Here is a 21,557-nt window from a genome sequence, read left to right as displayed (position 1 = left end):
CTATCTCGGAAACGAAGCCTCAGTCGTAAAAATGGAACTTAGACTTTTTGCTTGTTTTCGTGTGAGGAATCACCTCCCAAGCGTTGTAAACGACCTTTAGAAACACCCTGTATAGGTTAAGTTCCACCTAACCTATTATGAAGTTAGATTGTACTGCCATCTACTGACAAATTCCAGACAACTAACTACCATTGTCAGTTATCTCCTGTCTAGTTACTGATTTTTCTTGTACTGAAGTGTACTGTACTTTACCTCAAGCTTGAACAGAATGAAAATTATAGTTTTAGAGGATGCATATTTTAAACACAGAAAGTTAGTGATTGGATTGAAACATGTAGAGGAAGGGAGGTGGGGAATAGATGAGTGTACTATTTGATGGATATTTTAAGTAAGCATTAGTTCACTTTAATATGAATTTTACCAATATGACGATGCATAGATTTCGTTAACAATTTAGGAAAACCAAAATTGAAACCAGAAAAATACATGGTGTAACGTGCCATAGTTATGGAGAATTGTTGAGGGCAATGCATTGCGTGTTTTGAAATTATATAAACACCCTGTGTATAATGCAAAAAGATGATATAAACACCCTGTATATAATATAAAAAGATGATATAAACACCCTGTATAAAAATATGATATGAACACCCTGTATATATTATGAAGTTTCCATAGTTTTGCAGACTATTCCATCTTCTCCTTTTGCTCCTTAGAGACAAGTTTCCCCATGCAAGCCCTTTAAGGAACGGGGGTGAGGGGGACGAAGGAGAACTTTAGTAAGACAGGTGCGTTAGGAAACGGAATTGTTCAGTGTGTTGAAACTTTGATGCGTTCCCCCAACTGAGTGATGTGCGTACGTTGCTTTTATGGTCAGTCCAGGGCCGTAGAGAGCGGGGGCCCTCGCAGCATCACGAAGAACCTTGGGGGACTCCCCCCGCCCTTTACTGCGTGTGTGATGTCGCTTGGTTCTCTGCATTTTCCCGGCCTTCTCTTTTTTTCCTCTCGTTTTGCTGTGAAGGGTCGTATTTTTTACCTGTCCTCCTTTCATCCTCGTAAAACTCATCTTCTTGATATTCTATCGTGGGGGGCAAATGCCCAGGGCGGTGCCATAGTGGATGGTTTGGCGTCTTGAGTACTCGGTTGTAAATATCCAACTCTTTTTTTATTGTTGATAATATCCAGAATCGATATCACGTCTCGTTAACTTCCTGTTTGCTCCGGGTATCTTTCTCAGGAGCAGTGAAGATCTAAGGAACTATGATAGCTAGAGATACGAGGCATTATGGGTTGAATTGTCTGTACTGGATTGGGTTGGAGTTTGCAGAAATTGACTTTACAAATTTCAGCGGAACCCTAGGTCCACTTTACCTAAGAAGTATCACTGTAGCTTCCGTTAGCTGAGAACTGTGATATATATTTAGCTTCAGCCTACCTGAGACTTCCAGTCCACTTTTATATTTATTCCACTCGAGAATTCTAGTCCATTTTTAGGTTAAGTGCACTTGAGACTTGTTGCCTACTTTTAACTTCAGTCCTCCACAGACTTCTAGTCCACTTGTAGCTTTAACCTACCTGAGACTTATAGTCCACTTTTAGCTTTAGTCCACCTGAGGACTCTAGTCTACATTTAGCTTTAGTTCACCTGAGGACTCTAGTCTACATTTAGCTTTAGTCCACCTGAGGACTCTAGTCTAGATTTAGCTTTAGTCCACCTGAGGACTCTAGTCTACATTTAGATTTAGTCCACCTGAGGACTCTAGTCTACATTTAGCTTTAGTCCACCTGAAGACTCTAATCCACTTTTAGCTTTAGTCCACTTGAAGACTCTAGTGTACATTTAGCTTTAGTCCACCTGAGGACTCTAGTCTACATTTAGCTTTAATCCACCTGAGGACTCTAGTGTACATTTAGCTTTAGTCCACCTGAGGATTCTAGTCTACATTTAGTTTAGTCCACCTGAGGATTCTAGTCCAATTTTAGCTTTAGTCCACCTAAAGACTCTTGTCCACTTTTAGCTTTAGTCCACCTGAGGACTCTAGTCTACATTTAGATTTAGTACAGCTGAGAACCCTAGTTCTCTTCTAGCTTTCGTCCATCTCAGTACTCTAGTCCACTTTTAGCTTTAGTCCACCTGGAAACTCTAGTTAACTTTACCGTTAGTCCACCTAAGAACTGTAGTTCATATCTAGCCTTAGTCCAACTGAGAACAGATTCCATTAAATTCAGTCCACTCGATCCACCTTCACTTAAGTTCATTTAAAACTATAGAGGAACTGTTTACCTTCAGTCAAATTTGAATGTATTGGCTACTCTAGTCAATGTGTGCGAGATCCGTAGTCTTATCTCTCCTGTAATCTTATCTTACACTGGAATTAATTGTTCATCTTCTCTTGCATCTTGCAGTTTGGGTGAGCATACCTTTTTGTAAACAGGACCAGTAGCTACGTACTTGAGCAATTCATCGCGATCCACATTATATCATATTTAGACTAATCTTAATGCGTGGAAATGAAATAAGTACTGTGGAGGTCCATATAAGAGAGAGCGGTGAGCCCGCTATGACCCACGAGCCGTAATTCAGGCATTCCTAGTATACAGCACATGTCCTAATCCAACATTTTCATTTGTGCCCACAAATCCCTTTGGAAAAAACTGAAAGCAGTCGATTTCATCATCGTTACCACCGAAACGGACGAGGTCCGGAAGCAGAACGAGTTACTTTCTAGGCACCCTGCACCATAAATGGACTTTCCCCGGCGTAAAGTTTGACAAAAATGATTTACTTTATCTAAGATCCCATATAACTTTGCACAATAGGTGATTTTCTCCAATAAGTCATAATTTGGCTATATTATTGTAAATTTTGCACTTAATTTATATTTTTCAAATTTCCAGTAGTATTGTTGATTTTAACGAAAACATGATAGGAACACAGATTGAAGGTCTTATTTAGAGGATTCAAATGAAAAAAGAAAAATTGAAATCGGTTGAGAAATAGCCGAGAAACAAGCGATTAAAAATTTGAATTCCGCCATCTTGAATCCAATATGGCGGCTAAGCGTTCAGAAATCATGTAACCATTTTTTTTCTGCATACTAGGACCACCTATTAAAAAAAGAACCCATTACATCAAACTAATTTTTCGATTGTATATCCCACTAAACATCTACAAAAGTTGGCAAATATGATTATAAAATTGTTCATACCTCTAACTTTTTTTATTTGAGGCTAAAATATCCGTTTTATTTTTCAAGTGATTGTTCCAAGGGTCCTTGTTATTCTGAGCGAGGCAGCTGCCATAGACAGTGACAAATTATTCCAAATATTGGTTTGGACAGTTCCACCGTATCGATTTCAAATTAAACCTTACTCTCCGATGAGTCATATACAACCCCTCATCCTCACAGACAGAAAGAAAAGTTTATCATCATCCGAATAAAATGGCTGCTGTGGGATTAGTGTTACCACAATCTGAGAACAAAATTTCCCTTCCCCATTTGGAAAATTTCCCCTTTTCATCCAAATTTTCCCATCATATTAGATTAGATTTTTGATGCTTAGCGTCACTTTTCTGCCACTTTTGACTAATCGCGACGATGAGGATGAGTGATGATATGAAATTGGCCAATGCTGGGATTCGAACCTGTGACCACTGGCGCCGCTCTGTGCTAACATCCCTTCATATTACTGTAGAACAATTTAAATATCCGAACACAGAAATCCAACATACGTTGTTGTTATTATTATTATTGTCTAACCCATAGAAATGATCAACTCACAGAGTTGTTAGGATTTACTTAATTAATCAAAATAATTAATAATAAATATTATTTGTCAAATTGTACAATTTTCCAAAAATATGCAATATATGAAACTTTCTATAAGAATAGTTAACATAACATTTACAGTTGTCAGAATAATTTTGAAAAGTAAATAACGTGAAGTTATTGCTTTTGTTCCAAGTCAAAATTAAATTATTATTATTATTATTAGTAAACATTATTTGTTGTGGGATTACATGACAATACACTTCGAACAGATTAAATGTAAGATGTGATCCCAGTATGTGTAGATTTTTCTTAAGTTTGATATTTTACATAAAACTTTCCCCCTCCTTTTCACAAAATTTTACCTGAATTTCCCTGCACCGAGGGAAATTTCCCTTTATGTGACAACGCTGTATGTGATGTGAAGGGAATTTCTGGCGCCGTATTTTATCTTCTGACGTAAGCGCGAATGCTTTCCTGGCTAGGTTAGGCTTGCTAGGTTTAAATGTATTAGCATAAATACACTGCGTTGTTCATTCAGTTGATCAGTGCAGTCAGTGCCATCTATTGAGCTAGTGCTTATTTACACAGGGTGGCTTCTCGCCTGAAATTCCTTGAAATCCGAGAATTATGCAACTTTTATTAATCCAAATCGCATTGAATTTATGCATATTTCTTAATGCTTTGAGGAAAGTTTTCACAGTTGTAGTTTTTTTTATCGACAAAGAAAAATAAAAGAGATCTGCGTGAAAAATAAAATATATTTCTCTTAGTTCGTTTGCTTTGTTATTGTCCTTTGCAGAACAATCTATCTCAGAGACGGAAGATTATTGCAAGATAAGATATCTTGAATTTGATTAGATAAATTGGAGTTTGAAATTCTTATACAATTAATAAATATTCGTAGATTAGTACAGTATATCCAGTGATGTGCCGTAGACTATAAGTTTACGTCTACATGCGTTGTCTACACGTAATCTACGCGTAGATTACATTGGGTTGTAGTTTACATAGATTACGTAGACAACCTAAAGTGCAATAAAATTAATTTTCAAGGGTTTCATGAAAGGAAAGTGACATTTTTAACTGTATTCCTAACGAAATGAAAACAATCCTATTTACAACAAAATTTCTCTTCTCTTCTATTATCAACAATGGAGGAAGATAAATAGTATGCAAAAAACAACAACAGATGGCAGTCGTGAGACAAGAGTGGTCTTTTTCCCATAAAACACGAGAATATTTCCTATATTAGGTTTCTTCCTAGGTGACAAGTATGAAAAGTTCTCCTCACACATCAACAAGTGATACGCAGTATAATTTTATTTTAATTCCAGGGCGCCCTTTGCTAACTTATAACCTTTCGCCATGTTGTTTACATAGATTACGTAATCTACGTGTATAAAGTAGTCTACGTGTAGAATGTAGACTATCGTTGTTTACGCGTAGACGTACATCACTGAGTATATCCCGTAACATTTGTGACTTGCGTTTGTAGATGTATTTCGAGTTTGAGTATGTGAAATGGCAAATGTAAACTCCACAGTAAAATAAATTTTTTAAATATGTGTACCGTTTAATTGAATTGAATTAGAATTTTTGGATCAATTTGAATTGCACACACCCTTTATATTGTTAACCCTAGCAATACCAGGAGGGGTGGGGCTCTCAGGCCCACTGATTCATTTTTTGCGTATTCCATGTATATCCATCAATGTAAAAATTCATAAAAAATAGTAATTGTTCTTTGCAATATTTAGAATGACATCGCGTGATTTTTCCTAAAAATGTTCATTAAAAAGTTACTTTATTTCGTTGATATTGTTTATGGGCCTCAAAGACCCATCCCTTGGTAATTCTAAGGAAAGATTTCGCAATGATGTTTTAAAGGTATTTCAATACATGAGAGGATAATTGCTAAACTATAGTAATAATTCGAAATAATGAATTTATGGATAGTAGAAAAAGAAAAAAATATAACTTTGCTAGAATTTTGCACAGTTTAAGCATTGTTCCAAGTATCAACATTGTAATTGAAGAAAAGTAATAAATGTTAGTGATTTACTATAATTACTTAAAAATCATTATGTAATTTATCTTTCATGTATAATCCATAACAAAACATGAAAGTAGTGTCTAATTAGTTAACTTATGTGTACAAATGATAGAAAACACACATCAGTCCAGTTCAATTGAACTTTCATTCATGGGCCTCTGAGCCCCCCCCCCCTGGTAATCCGTATAACAAAAAATACCTTGGTATTGCTAGGGTTAATATATTTGTGTGTGTATGGGTGTGAGCGGTGAGAGGCGATAATAGAGAATACATCTGCTCGTATCCTTGAATTTTTTTGGAAAGTTAGTCTTTAAAACCGTGAATTATACTTGAATTTTATCAAGGTCCTAGAGTAGCCATCATGTTACAATATCCGTGAAAAGAACCAGGACATATTTATCGCGCAATGCGTTTCAGCTGATCTTGACCGAAGCGTACAATGCCTGCGTACTTTTGGATCCTTCATCGGCGTTCCCCGCCTTCGGTTACCATGGCGACCGGCCGATTCCATTGTAGTTAGGACGCGGCGTACACTCGCGACATCCTCTGCCTTGATTTAGCAGCTCTGGGTAGTATTGACGGAACAAGAAGGTGAAACTGTGGGTCCGTTGTGGGCGTGTGGTATGGGAGGTGTCTTCACCTTGTTTGCGAAATGGTTGGACCGGGTCACGTTGGGCAGCTGGGGCAGTAACCATGTGCAAACGGAACGTTTCCTGAGAGAAGATACTACGTATATGACTCTGCGAAAGTGTATCCGAGGCTTACCCAGCCTGAAATCAATGAATATCTGGGTTGTGCAGACTTCCGGAGCATGGTGCTGATTACATCACCTCCACATCGAGAATATGTGAGGCCTTGGGCCCTATGTTCCTTCATGGCACAGTGCAATACCTACCTACCTTTACTATTTTGTACTAATGTTGGATTTTTAAATACATATATAGGTATATATTTTACTGTTTCCTTAGTACATAATTATCAGGGTCCTAATAATAACAAAGCTACATGAACTTCAGGTAAGACCCGGGTGGTCTAGTCAGTATGGCGTCTGACTACCACGCGGGAGACCCGGGTTCGATTCCCGGAATGGGTGCTCTAAGTTGGGAATTTTTTCGATCTTGTCCACGCATAAACCGACTCTGGGGCTCACCTAGCCTCAAATAAATGGGTACCTGGGGGGGGGGGGGGGTAAAAGGCGGCCGGAGTGTGGTGCTGATCACATCACCTTCAAAATGGCCGAGATCGATAATGGGCGGGGCCCCTAACCCCACATCCCCTAAATGTGCCTTCATGTCACGGGGAACTTTACCATTACATGATATCTCGGTGGCCTTAAATTTGAAGCTGTGCTGTGCCCTTTTCTATGGGTGTGTGTTTGGGGGGGGGTTGGAATTTGTGTCCATGCACGTTGTACGTTCAACACCTTCGCTATTGATTCATCACGTGATTACCAAGCTTATAAGTAGCATCCATAATTTTTACAATTACCATGTTTACGTTAGAAGGGCCAGGTTTTAGCACATTTCCCTTTCCTAGGTACAAAATTTCCCACTATTACTGAAAAATTGGAATCGCAACCACAAAATTTAATCTATTAATATTATTGTAGTTACAACTACCACCATCATTAACTCTTAGAAAAACAGAATTGACAAAAACACTATTAGTGGCTGAATGAATTATAGTAAAGAGGGAATAACGAAATAAAATAACATTTAATTGTTCCAAAGAGAATTAAAATATTCATAGCCGTTTTGGGGAATAAACTACTGGACAAACAAAATAGAAATATGTTTCATACTTCAAAGGAGCTTGAGTTCAATATATGATTCATATATCTTGAAATTTCCCATCAATTCTGATATTTTAAAAAAATTCCCTTTCACTTAAAAGGTTACAAGAATTTCCCTCAACCGAGGGAAATTTCCCTTCATATGGCAACACTGCTCGGGGCTCGAAGTGCTGCCATTGACTAAACCATAAATACATGATGATGGAAGAAATTGAAGAACATGAGGCGTAATTCAGAAGTTTCGCCTCTGTATAAATGCTACCTTGCGTTTCTTTCCCGGAACTCAGATTTTCCATGTAATAATTAAATTCCACGTGATAAATGGGAGTGAAGACACGTGAGCATTCCTCCCATATCCCTTCTTCCCACACACGCTGATGCACTCTCTCTCGTCGATTTATGAGTGCATTTCGGAAAGCCATGGCAACATGGTAATGGGGGGGAGGCGAGCGAGAGAGAGAGAGAGAGAGAGAGAGAGAGAGAGAGAGAGAGAGAGAGAGAGAGAGAGAGAGAGAGAGAGAGAGAGAGAGAGCTCTTTATTAAAGTAAAGAGCCAGTTTCCCAGTTGACACTTTTTGACCCACGTCCACTATATTCTCAGCTCCAAATTAGGTTTACGTGACTCGCATGTGTCTTTTGAAATGCTTGTTTAGTGGTGCATTCAGAGACATCTAGTGAGAGATTATGGAAGAAATTTTTTTTTTTAAGTGCAAGCGGATCTCTGCATTGAAATTCAAACCCGATGTGCCATAAGAGGACGTTGAATTAATGTACAAGATACGGGAACTCGCACAAACACACAAACAGGGCGTGCCAAGGGAAACTTTCCAGTCTAGATGAGTTTTCGACAAGATCATAATAAACTCTGCGTGTGTGTCCCAGTTATCTCCGGAGCAAGCGAACGAAAACAAGTCTGCGCAAGTAGTGACGCGAGACGGCTCCACCAATGAACACGTGAGAGGGAACGGGATTGCGTGGAGGGGGTAAAGCGACTGCGGTTATCAGCCTTCTCAGCAGCGTGTACTGCTCCGCTCTCCCCATCGATCCCCCCCCCCCACTCGTTCTCTGCTGCTATGCGCGGGACATGGGTAGAAGTGACGCAACAGCTATTTGAGAACACATCGCCGGCGGATCGGCTCCCGAGATCGGAGCTAGCTTCTTTTCTAGTGGCTCCCAATTTTCCCTCCCTCTGATGCTGGTCAGTACAGAAATTTGGGCGCTCACACAAAATGCGAGTGTGCTAAGCGTTGGGATATGCGGGAGCCTATTTCTATAGATTTCAGTGAGATAATGTTGCACACTTGGTTTTTGATTCAGTATGTCCACGTTACAAAATTTTTAAAAATTATACTTACCAAATCTTCTTTAAGTTTCACTAGGTCTCATATTAACATTGTGCCCAACTTTCAAGAAAACAAGGACACCAGCACTGCAAACTCTTATCCACTACGCAATCTCACCCCACCCCTCTCCACTCCACACACACACACACACACACACACACACACACACAATCTAACATATATATATATATGTATATCTTACACACACACCCCCCACACACGAGTGTTCCTTCTTGAGTGTCCCTTCCTCAGTTTCTTCTGATCATCCATATTCCACAAATGGGAGAAAATAAGAAACGTGTGTGTGAATGAGTGTGTGTGTGCGCGCTCATAAATTAAACTAAAATGTATTTTCCCGTGTTTGGAACATAATGGGAGAATTGAATCCTCCAACCCTTTCTCTCTGAACACCGTGGCGGAGTTATTAACATATCGAGCTACGACGTCAGGATCTCGGGTTCGAATCCCGGCTTGGATATTGGTATTCTTTGTGAGTGTCCTTTCATCGATTTCATCATTTCATCACTCATCTTCATCTTCGCGATTAGCCCAAAGTGGCAGAAAACCATAGTAAAATAAACCAAATCCACCTTACAAATGCTGACTGATCGTGGTAAACATAATAATAGTACCAGCAAAACTTTGTTCGCTTTTTTCAGCGTTAATGAAGGTTTTCATTTGGTAAACAAGTTTGTGCATGTTTGTAAAACGCAACTCTATTCACGGCACTAATGTGTGTGCTTTTGTTATTTCGGCCACCCAATTTTTGCAACCTGGTTGAATAGCCTCAGCGATGTGGACGCCAGAATCGAGATATCGTTTCAGTGTCGACCGGAATGCCGCACCAACGCCATCTACCTTCGCGTTCCTAACCACTCCCATTTTCCCCTCCTAATATTAACCCTTTTGCCTTTTCCGGTTGCTTTACATGGAATCGAACTCGCGGGGAGTCGTTTCCTCGGCCCCCCTCCCCCCCCAAACTCCCTTGTTCCATTTCTGAGCGGTAAAGGTGGCATTTTCTCCTATTTCCTCGGCGTCTTCCTGTTTTTATTCAATCCCGCCAGACCTCGTATTAGCGAATATCCACCCGAGCTTCTCTGCTTTCGAATTTGCATCACCCCCCCCCCCTTCCCCCGGCCCCTTATCCTCTTCCCTTTTACAAGTTTCGGGTTTTGAGGGACAAAGTTTCTTCCTTTCACCCTCAATTCATTCTCTTCTCTTCCGTCCAGTGTTGTCAGAATCTGAGGGCAAAATTTCCCTTTCCAAGTGGCAAAATTTCCCTTTCCAAGGGGCAAAATTTCCCTTTTTGAACCAATATTTCCCTTCATCTAAACAAATAAAATAATGATAATAATTATTGTTATTATTAACAGTAGTAGTAGCAGCAGTAGTAGTAATATTTCCGTTAGTACATGTTCGTATGAATAAAAAAATACAAGTTTTTCACATATATGTAAACTTCATCGCTTTCTGGCCAGATGTTCCAGGTTTGAATCTTGGTCAGGAATCCATTAAATCGTTCATCGTCATCGTTACAATTATCCGAAGATACAGAAAAATGACCTACAATAAACTTAACAGATATATAAATAGATTTAAAAGAAGCAGAAATATAGAGCAACAGCAAATAAAGAAATAAATATATTTTTTAAAAAATGTGGATATGAAACTTGAACTTAAATAGACTGTAATTATGTAGAGTCAGATGTCTTATAATTTCCCTGAAATTGTGATAGTTTTTATCTAATTTCCCTTTTCACCACAAAAAAGGGATTTTTTTCTTCATGTGGCAACACTGCTTCCGTTTTTAACAACTTCTGAAACTTGGGTATCCTAACGGAGTTTATTTCTGCTTTCATGTTACCCCTTACAGAAAGCACAGACCAACTCTCGTAAATCGAACGTCGAAATGGAAGAAGAAAAGGAGCCTGTTTAATCTAAATCAGTTTTAATGCTGCTTCCAGGGGCAGGCCCTGTTTAGGCGTAGGAAACCCGGATGAAGTTTTCTCGGGAAAGTGAATAACAGCATTGAACCAAACCATTGGAGGATTTAGCGATAGAGGCGCGGGGGTACGTGCCTCACCCAAAGGGGATGATTAAGTATTGTTAACCAATAGAACCAAACTTAATTTTATAGAACAACACAGAATGGCGTCAAAAGTGTCATGACTACACTCTGTCCGGAGAATCTCTGGAGGAAGCGAACGAAAGCAAGTCCACTGCGCAGGTAGTGACTCGAGAGGGCTGGACCAATGAACGCGTGAGAGGAGAAGTGAGTGCATGGAGGAGAAACGTGGCTTACAGCAGCGCGCACAGCTTTGCTCCGCCCACTTAATTTCTCCCTTTCTTTTCCGTTATATGTTTAACGATTTATTCAAATATTGAAAAAGTGTGCTATATCGTAGGTCATTTATTTTTGGAAACTTGCAGAAAATCTATGTGGCATACTTCAACTCAATCACTGAACTCAGATTATAGACCTATTTGCGGAGTGGTGATAAGGAATCATCTTGAAGAGAGTTTGTTTTTTGTTTTGCATATTTAGGTCATATATGCGCTTGCTGGTTCAAATTCTCGCATTCTTAGCATATTTACGATAAGGAGAAAGAGAGAGATGGGGGGAGTATGTCATCAGATAGAGAGAGTTAGATGAATAGATGCAATCAGATAGAGAGAGTTAGATGAATAGATGCAATCAGATAGAGGGAGTTAGATGAATAGATGCAATCAGATAGTGGAAGTTAGATGAATAGATGCAATCAGATAGAGGGAGTTAGATGAATAGATGTAATCAGATAGAGGGAGTTAGATGAATAGATGCAATCAGATATAGAGAGTCAGATGAAAAGATGCAATCAGATAGTCAGATGGATAGATGTAATCAGAGAGAGAGAGAGAGAGAGAGAGAGAGAGAGAGAGAGAGAGAGAGTGAGTGAGAGTGTGTGTGTGTGTGTGTGTGTGTGTGTGTGTCAGGTGAATAGATGCAATCAGATAGAGGGAGTTAGATGAATAGATGTAATCAGATAGAGGGAGTTAGATGAATAGATGCAATCAGATATAGAGAGTCAGATGAAAAGATGCAATCAGATAGTCAGATGGATAGATGTAATCAGAGAGAGAGAGAGAGTGTGTGTGTGTGTGTGTGTGTGTCAGGTGAATAGATGCAATCAGATAGAGAGAGTCAGGAATAGATGCAATCATAGAGTGAGTCAGATGAATAGATTCAATCAGATAGAGTCAGAAGGTTAGATGCAATCCAATAGATAGAGAGAGTCAGATATATAAGAGGCATCAGATGGAGTCAGAAGGTTAGTGGGAATCTATTCTCGGCGTTAGTAGTTGACGCGAAGCTACAATAATTCAATAACGTTAAAATTTACTCGTAGAGTTCATCGTATTATTTCTTGCATAGAATCACTGTACACAGAACGCAAAACTAATTCTCCTTCTCTTCCTTTCTGCTGCAGGGGACCATTTAGTGTAGTGAGAAGATGTGTTCATCGGCAGACAGCTCAACACTTTGCGGTGAAGATAGTGGACGTCGCGAAATTTACTTCCAGTCCAGGATTGAGCACATCGGGTGAGTTCTTTAATGCTTTTGTCTACCTTTGATATGATAGCGTTTTTTAAAACTAATATTTCTGTGACTGTGAAGTTACACACGTAAACATTCATTTCAAATCCACTGAAATTATTTCAATTTTGCTTGAATAATGATTTATCTAAGAGTTACAGTGTAGAAGGAGGCCTATACTTCTATGTGTAACAAGGTTCTGGTACGATTTTGTCGAAATACAAGAACAATTCAAGATGGCGGAAAACGAGAAAATCTGCTTTTTGGAATCTTATTGAGCCGTTTCGAAACGTCAGCGTTTCTCAAGAACTTATGATGTTTCAAATTCTAAAAAAATTACGTATGTTCAGAATTTCTCCTAGAGCATTCAGGTGAAACTTCATGCGATTGATTCCGCTGTTGTCTAGAAATCTGTGATAGAGAATATACAGGATGTTTCATAATAGAGTAAACAACTTTAAGAATTTATTTCGACTGACAATGATACTTGTGTGTATCAATCAGTAACACTTCAAGTTTCTATGAATGTCTATAAATATTGAATGTGGCTTCCACCAGTTATGCGACACACACCCCATCTATTTCTTGCCACACTTTTCCCAAGAACTCCTCGTTCACCAAAGCAAGGGCGTTTCTTGTCTCTCCTTTAGCTGTTGCACATTCTGCATCATAGGTGCCACATGGACTTTGTCTTTCACCAAGTCCCAGATGCAGAAGTCCAAGGGTGTAAGGCAGGGGTCTTCAACCCATGCCCCGCGGGCCAGAGGTGGCCCGCAGAGTCCTTTGCCGTGGCCCGTGCCCGTTTGAAAAATTAAGTACTTAACATAAAAACCGGATTAAGTAAATGGTAGATGCAGCAGCTTACAGCAGTTAAAGGTCCAGGAATTTTAAATGAACTCAATTCCGGTCCAGGGGAGAAAATCAGCAAGCGTAAATGGGTTCTGGACCGTAAAGAACCTTTTTATCTGTAAAGTATTTAAATTCGGTCCAGAAAATTTTTCCGGTTCAATTTAAATACGGTCCAGGAACCATTTTTTTTTCGGCTCAATTTAAATACGGTCCAGGAACATGTTTTCTGGATCAATTTAAATTCGGTCCAGGAACTTCTTTAATTATACAATACGCAACTTGGACCGAATTTAAATTGTGCGAGAGAAAAGTTTCCGGTCCTGCAGCGGAACCCAATAGAACCCATTAGAATGTATGAGTTCCTGAGCCTTACAGTTCTCAATACCGCAGCATTACTTCGTGGCTCGCGAGCGTCATTGAAATTGTTAATGTGGCCCACACTGTGTGTCTAGTTGAAGACCCTTGGTGTAAGGTCTGGAAACTATACAGCCTGCTTTTTCTGCACCTGTGAAAGTCTTCATTTTCTTTAACACTACACCAGCACCACAATAACCGTGTTTACAAAAGTCTTGCGCATGAAAACATGACATGAAAATTTTCTCATTGCTATGCAACAAACCTCATTGTTGTGTTTAAGATATTTTTTTTAATAATAAACCTGATAAGTTGTTTATTGTGATGCACGCTGTACTTACGATGCCACGGAACTATACGCGAGATTTCACACCGAAACAACAAGCAACATGTGTCGCGTGAGGATTTCACCAATCAAACGGAGACTTGTGCGGTCTGTTATGCCGCTACGATGTGAAATGTTGCTGTTGATTGGTTCGTTCCCAAGCAACATGTGTCGCTTCTGTCTGAAACCTTCCTTAGAGATATCTGAGTAGTAGCAAGCGCACATGACACTAAGATTGACTTGAATACTGTGTGAGAAATCCTAAACAGATTTAATTTCGAAGAATTTGGAAAAATAAAGCTGATTCTCGAAAGGAAAGGAATTTTCGTAAATTATAATGTAAAACGTCGTCCAATTTGATACACAGATATACGTGTATGTGTGTGCTTCCCGTGCGTGTATTTATTAGTTCATAACTTTCCCGTTAGATGACACTGCTAACTTTTTCAGTAAGGATAATCTCTTTATTGGTTATTCAAGTGTCTGTTATTGAGTGTACAGTCTGCAGAAAATTAGCGTTTATGTGACGTTATTTAAAATTTGCTAAGATTTCTATAATTTGTAAATATATAAATTATACCGTCTTGTATGGTACAAACCCCCTTTTGCATTTTCAGTTATTTTATTTAAATTTCAGAAAAGATCAAAGCAACAACAAATAACACATCAGAATATCATTTGAATTTTTTCTGACTGTACCGTTGGGTTCAGCCTTCATTTAACTAACTCCAATCAACTCCCGCCGACCTTCTAGGCGGAGTGATTATCACAATGCGCTACGACGCTAGGGGTCCCGGGCAGTGGCGGATTAAGCTTCCTCGCCGCCCCTAGGCACAAACTTAATGTGCGCCCTTCTCAAAAGAAAAGTAGTAACTTATTTGCAGTATTTTTACAGGCTAATACAAAAATTAGTGAACATACTGAAATAAAAAATAAAGGATAAAAATCAATAACTAGAGCATGGAAGTTCAGGCATTTATTTTCGTTAAAATAGGCAGGCAAAAAGGCATTTATAATGTGGTAAATAGGCACTAAAAATGAAAAAAAGAGGCAAAATAAACCGAAAAAAGACACATTTAGAAGTCGCTTACTTTTATCTATAATTTCTGGGAAAATGTTAAAATCTTAATTGGGAAGAGCATTTCAATTTTCTCCGTCTTGATTGCACATAACTACAAGGTGCTTTTAAGTTCTCAACATTCATTGATAGTCGTCTGTCAGAGAGAATGTTTTTCATAATAGAAAATGATCTTTCTACTTCGACAGAAGTTATTGGAGCATACATATAACAAGCTAATGTAGCTGGACTCATTTTGGTAACAGCATTTTCACCTTTTAGAATATCACAAATTGTTTTCAATTGTTTCAAGTCCTCATTTGCACTCACTACCCGTTAGCACTTTTCCGCAACAGCTCACCCCTTTTCTCCTGGCACTTCCATCATCTGCTGCATAGATTCCTCGAAGATTTTCATGGATGCTATAATTGTAATTGTCTCTGGCAATGCACCATAATGTGCAAAAGTAAACTTGAATAGCACAGGAGTTTTTTCACTTCACGAATTGAAGCCGCTTCATTTTCTGGAAGAGCATCGATCGCCTCACTGATTTTTTGAAGGTTGTTAGCATAATATATAGCTGCTGATATCCAGGTTCCCATCTCGTCAAGACTGGTTGCTGAGGTAAACTAAGCTCAATCGCAACTTCCTGAAATTTTCGGGTTCGAGAGGGAGATTTCAGAAATATTTTCTTTGTGTTCGAAATCAACCTGTCCACTTCAGCAGTCAATCATGCACAAGAAATGTTAACCGAAAGGCAATATCCTGACTCAGCATGAAATACTTTTTTCTCACACTTTTCTCCTTCAGCAATGTTGAAACATGCGTGAGTTCAATATTACTTAAATAAGGCGAAAATTATTCACATAATAAACGGAAGAAAAATAAATGCCAACAACGTTTTTTGGGAGAAAAATAATTTATATACACATTTTTTTTAAAAAAATGTCAAATTTCATTGAAAAAGGCAAAAAAAGGCATTATAATTAAAAATAGGCAGTGGGGTCCAAAATAGGCAAAATGAAAAGGATTCCAAAACATTCGAAACAACTTAAGAAACGTATATCCGGAAAAATTTTATCAATATATGCAGTAGATAAAAAGAGGCATTTTGCCAAACTTCCGGTCTCTATCAATAACAAACAATTCATTTTCTGTATGTGCTATACCTAAAATTATGTAATATATTGAGAAATTAAATTCACCACTCACCACTTTTCGTGTGATGCTAGAATATTTGAAATGTTTTTCCAGTCTGAAATGCCGTGAGTTGCGATGTTTGCCTTGCCCTTGAACAACCTGCATGATGCACAATAAACGGCACCAGTGCTGCACGAATATACCAAATAATTCCGTGAAATTGATTCGCCATTTACAAGTTTACGAACAAAAACACTATTATTTAAAAATATTGTCTTACCTGCTACGAGTCTTTGCGATTTAGAAAAATCGTTTTCAGCATTTTGATTAATTCCACGTCTTAGAAGAATGTCAATTGTAGACTCATTCAGACACCACTCGGCAGGATCGTCACTAACGAAATTTGCACTCTCACTGTCACAATCAGGAACTCCTACGAACTGAGGGGACACTACCTAAGGTGCACTTTCTTCCTCCACTAAACCCACAATATTTTCGACATTTTGCGTTTCACAGAGTTCACTCGATGTAGCCGCTTCCACTTCAATTTTTTGACTGCTTTCGGAAATCACTTGTTCCTTTCGCCTTAAAAACGTGTCCACTGTACCAAGCTTTTTCTGTAAGGTTGCTTCTCTTTCACGCTTTTCGTTTGCAAGTTTACGATAAGCCTCCCCACTTAACTTTGTTCGCTTCATGCTGCCTGCTGCATAAAAAAAACACCAAATCGCAAACGCACTAGCAACAAACTGAATGCACCAGCCAGAGAATACAGTAAGACAAAAACTAGTTGCTGTCCAAGCGAAAGCTGCACTCACTCACTTATCAGCAGTGTTTATGTGTTTATTTTTTTTAAGACTGGCATTGTTACAGGTGCGAGTTTCAAGCAATCAGTCTTCTTCCCTGACTGGCCATTAACAAAAGCTTAGTGGAAGATCGAGGGGTATGTATTTACAAAAACAAACCAACAAAGGCTGGGCGGCTTGCATTGACCTATTGCAAGCGATAAAAGCCACAGCAAGGGTTAAAAACAAATTGATTGGCGCCTGAAGGAGGCAGAGCAGACGAAACATTTCTTGATAACACATAAATCCGATACATCAAGGTTTCTTTCGTATGAAGCGAAAGTGTTGCAAACCGTTGATTTGAAACATTGGTTCCATAGGTCTAAATTGTCACTGTGTACGTAAGACACTTTTTATTATTCTTGATATTCTGGAAAAAAGATTTGCCGCCCCTAGGCACGTGCCTAGTGGGCCTATTTGGTAATCCGCCACTGGTCCCGGGTTCAAATCCCGGCCGGAACAAGGGTGCTTGTTCTCTGTGAGTGTCCCTACATCATTTTCATATCATCACTCATCGTCGCGTTCAGCTAAAAGTGGCAGAAAAGGAGATCGTACAATAATCTGATTCAATGAATCAATTAACCAACGCTGTCATTTTCCCAATCAACTCTGCTCTTTTGTTTGTTTGGGTTGGTGTTTTAACTGCACTTTATGCACAGATAGGCGAATCGGGACTGCCTACAGTTTGAATTTGGGTTCGAACCGTTCCAGAGGTTCTCGCTCAGTTAGTGCGGTTAGGTTCCTTCCCTTAAGTTCAAAAATAAACAAATATTTCAAATTCAGAAACATTTTGCATATAAAACGTACTAAATAACACATATTTGGAACAATCACATCATTGACTAAGAAGTAAGTGTCCGTTTCAGTGAAAATTTTGCAACATTTCGCGGCGCCCCTTAAGCCAGCCGCGGCGCACAGTTTGGGAACCGCTGCACTATCCACTCCACCCATCTGCTCTTTTTGTAGCCAGTCCTCTCTTCACATAACCATATCATTTTACTTAACTCTACTTTGGTATTCAGAACTGTACGTGTTTATATTACCAACACTGTTATGCAAAACCGTGGCTTTCTTTTTTGTTTCTTTTGCACAAATATGGTCTACAAATTCTCGTAATTTGTAACATCTAGCTTTACCTAAATTCTCTAGGAACTTGTCGCTCCTCTCCACATTTTCTGGGAAACACCACTTTCCATAAGTACCAAAATAAAAGAAGAGAAGACTGGGGAGTCTGTGAAACCGCTGGCGCTTCAACGTGAAGGATATTAAATGGGAAATTTCCATGAACGGGAACACGGACGCGGAATTGGCGTCTTGTGGGCTCTGAACTCAAAAACACGGTTGAAATGTCCCTGGGAGGAATTCCTGCCCTCGAGTCAAGGGCCTCGTGCTGCCCTTCAAGTTCACAGCACACGTGGGGCATTTATAAGGGCCTTATTCGTGATGACTATGGCTCGGAAGTTGATCTAAAAAATCTAAAGAAAAAAGGCCTATAGAATGACCTTAAAATTCTTTAAAAATAATCTAAAATTTTAAAAAGGAACCTAAATATGCTTGTTGCTCTTAAAAGGAAAGCTTTATTTATCATAAATTACGAGAGAGTAGTTGAATAATTAGGATAGAACCAGTTGTTTTGTGGTTTAAAACGTGTAATGTTTGTCGGTGCAGATGTGGGTCTCCCAACTCAAAGGAGATGAATAGACCTCGGATTTTTAGATTCTAAAAAGTGGGCTTTAAGGTTCCTAAATATGCTCTAAAATCCTAAAATAGGTTCTAAAAATCCTAAAATAGGTTCTAAAAATCCAAAAATAGGTTCTAAAAATCCTAAAATAGGTTCTAAAAATCCTGAAATGGGCTCTAAAAAGCTTAAATGAGGCTCGAGAAATCCAGAAGTAGGTCCCAAGAAACTTAAAATGATACAAATTCCTGAAAAATACAATCGTTAAAAACAAAATTTCACAAGAATCGAAAGAAATTTTAATAGCTATATAGCTATACTAATCAAATATTAATTTTCTAACCAAATTTTCATTTTTTTAAACCCTTTTCAAAATTATCCACAAATTATTGTAATGTAATTACTTGTGCTGTTAGAAAAAGTTGCTCTTCGATATGAAAAATGAATTACGTATGTATAATTTGATGCACAATACCAGGTTGGCTATTCGGAATTGCTTGAATTCCAGGGATTATGCCTGAATTATTGGCTCTGAGTTTCTTAGAAACTAAAAGTTAAAATATACAAAACAGTAATTTTGCCTTTAGTATTATATGGGTGAAACTTGGTCCCTTACATTGAAAGAGGAACATAAATTGAGAGTATTTGAAAATGAGATCCTTAGGAAAATATTTGGACCTAAAAGGGATGAGGAGACAGGTGAGTGGAGAAGGTTACATAATTTAGAACTGCATGATTTGTATTGTCTTGCGTAGTAGTGTGCTGTCTAATTTGTTTGTGTTTGTCTTATGTAGTAGTTCTGGTGTGTAGTTTGTTTGTGTTTATATTGTGTAGTAGTTGTGGTGTGTTTGTGTTTATATTGTGTTATAGTTGTGGTGTGTTTGTGTTTATATTGTGTTATAGTTGTGATGTGTTTGTGTGTGTCTTGTGTAGTAGTTGTGCTGTCTAATGTATTTGTGTTCGTCTTGTGTAGTAATTGTGCTGTCTAATGTGTTTGTGTTGAGGGTTAGGCGTAGAGCTGACAACTCTGCACTGTAAAAAGACATGTCAAGAAACAAGCAATATAAGGCCATGGATGTTCCCAAGGTAAAATATTCCGGAGGTAAAATAGTCCCCCGTTCGGATCTCCGGGTGGGGACTACTTTGGGAGGTCCCTGGACTAAGGATAAGATATACATTAGGAATAAGGATATTAAATTAGGCACCTGGAATGTTCTGAGCCTTCACCGGCCTGGGGCATTCCAGTGTACAGTTAATGAGATAGTTAAGTATAAATTAGATGTAGTAGCTGTCCAGGAAGTTAGGTGGCCAGGAGAAGGGAATTGTAAAACTAAAAATTATACTTTTTTCTATGGTGGTACTGAAAATCATAATTTTGGAACAGGCATTTTCATAAATAATAGAATTATCTCGGCTCTTAAAACAGTAGAATTTATTAATGATAGGATATCATATGCAGTTTTACAGGGTAGGTGGTGTAAAATTATTTTAATAAACATACATGCACCAACGGAAGATAAAGATGATAATACTAAAGATGATTTTTATACAGAGTTAGAACAGGTTTTTGATAAATTTTCTCAGTATGATATGAAAATTCTGTTAGGTGACTGTAATGCATAGATTGGCAAAGAAGATACATTTAAACCCACGATTGGTAAAGAAAGTCTTCATAAATTAAGTAATGATAATGGTATAAGATTGATTACTTTTGCAACCTCAAAGAATTTAATTGTGAAAGTACCACTTTTAAACATAAAGATATCCATAAATATACCTGGTCTTCTCCAGATGTTAAAACTCATAATCAGATAGATCATATTCTCATTGATAAGAGAAGGCATACTAGTATAATTGACGTTCGTACACATAGAGGTGCTGACTGTGCCAGTGACCATTATTTAGTAATTGCTAAATTAAGAGAAAGACTCTCAGTGTTAAATCATAAGCAACAAAATCTAAAAGTTATAAAATTTGATACAGGAAAGTTTACTGATGAAAGAATTAAGAAAGATTACCAAATTAAACTGTCAAATAGATTTGATGTTTTGCAGGATTTAAATGATGATGAAAATATAAATGAGACAGACGTAAATAAGAATTGGGAGCACATACAGAATGCAATAGAATCGGCAACTAAAGAAAGTATAGGATACCATAAACCAAGAAAAAGTAAGCCATGGTTTGATAATAAATGTTATAATCTAATAGAAATAAGGAATCAGGCTAGACTTAGGTGGTTAAATAACTCGGATGATACAAATCTAAACAATTATAATAGAATAAAGCGAGAAGTTAACCGCACGTTTAGAAGTAAAAAAAGAGATTACTTGAAAAACAAAATTAACGAAATTGAAACAAAAAAAAATATCAGAGATTTATATAAAGGTGTAAATGAATTTAGAAAGGGGTGGCAACCTAAAGTAAACTTGATAAAAGATAAAGACGGTGATTTTCTAGCTGACCCAAGTGATATTCTAAATAGATGGAAGAACTACTTTAATGACCTTTTAAATGTCCATGTAGGAGATAAATCAGAAGTAAATGAAGTGCACACAGCAGAACCTTTAGTTCCAGAACCTAACTTGACTGAAGTTAAAGATGCTATTATAAGACTAAAGAATAACAAAGCACCTGGCATTGATTTAATACCAGCTGAATTAATTAAATATGGTGGAAATTCATTAATATGTCAAATTCATAAATTAATTTGTTTAATATGGAATAAAGAAGAAATCCCTCAGCAGTGGAAATAATCCATAATTGTTCCTGTGTTTA

At 38.1% G+C, this 21,557-nt stretch overlaps 1 protein-coding gene across 1 annotated transcript in view; it reads left to right on the top strand.

The window, feature by feature from the left end:
* The window catches only part of LOC145981916 (peripheral plasma membrane protein CASK-like), a 902,867-nt gene that overhangs the window by 288,081 nt on the left and 593,229 nt on the right, over positions 1-21,557 (top strand). Inside the window, exon 2 of the mRNA XM_083115412.1 lies at positions 12,428-12,540. Within this exon, the coding sequence (XP_082971538.1) occupies positions 12,428-12,540 (113 nt within the window). The remainder of the gene's footprint in view (positions 1-12,427; positions 12,541-21,557) is intronic.

This window comes from Lepisma saccharinum, chromosome 30, assembly GCF_977018435.1.
Source record: "Lepisma saccharinum chromosome 30, izLepSacc3.1, whole genome shotgun sequence".
Taxonomy (NCBI): Eukaryota; Metazoa; Arthropoda; class Insecta; order Zygentoma; family Lepismatidae; genus Lepisma; species Lepisma saccharinum.
This window is presented reverse-complemented; position numbering and strand designations above follow the sequence as displayed.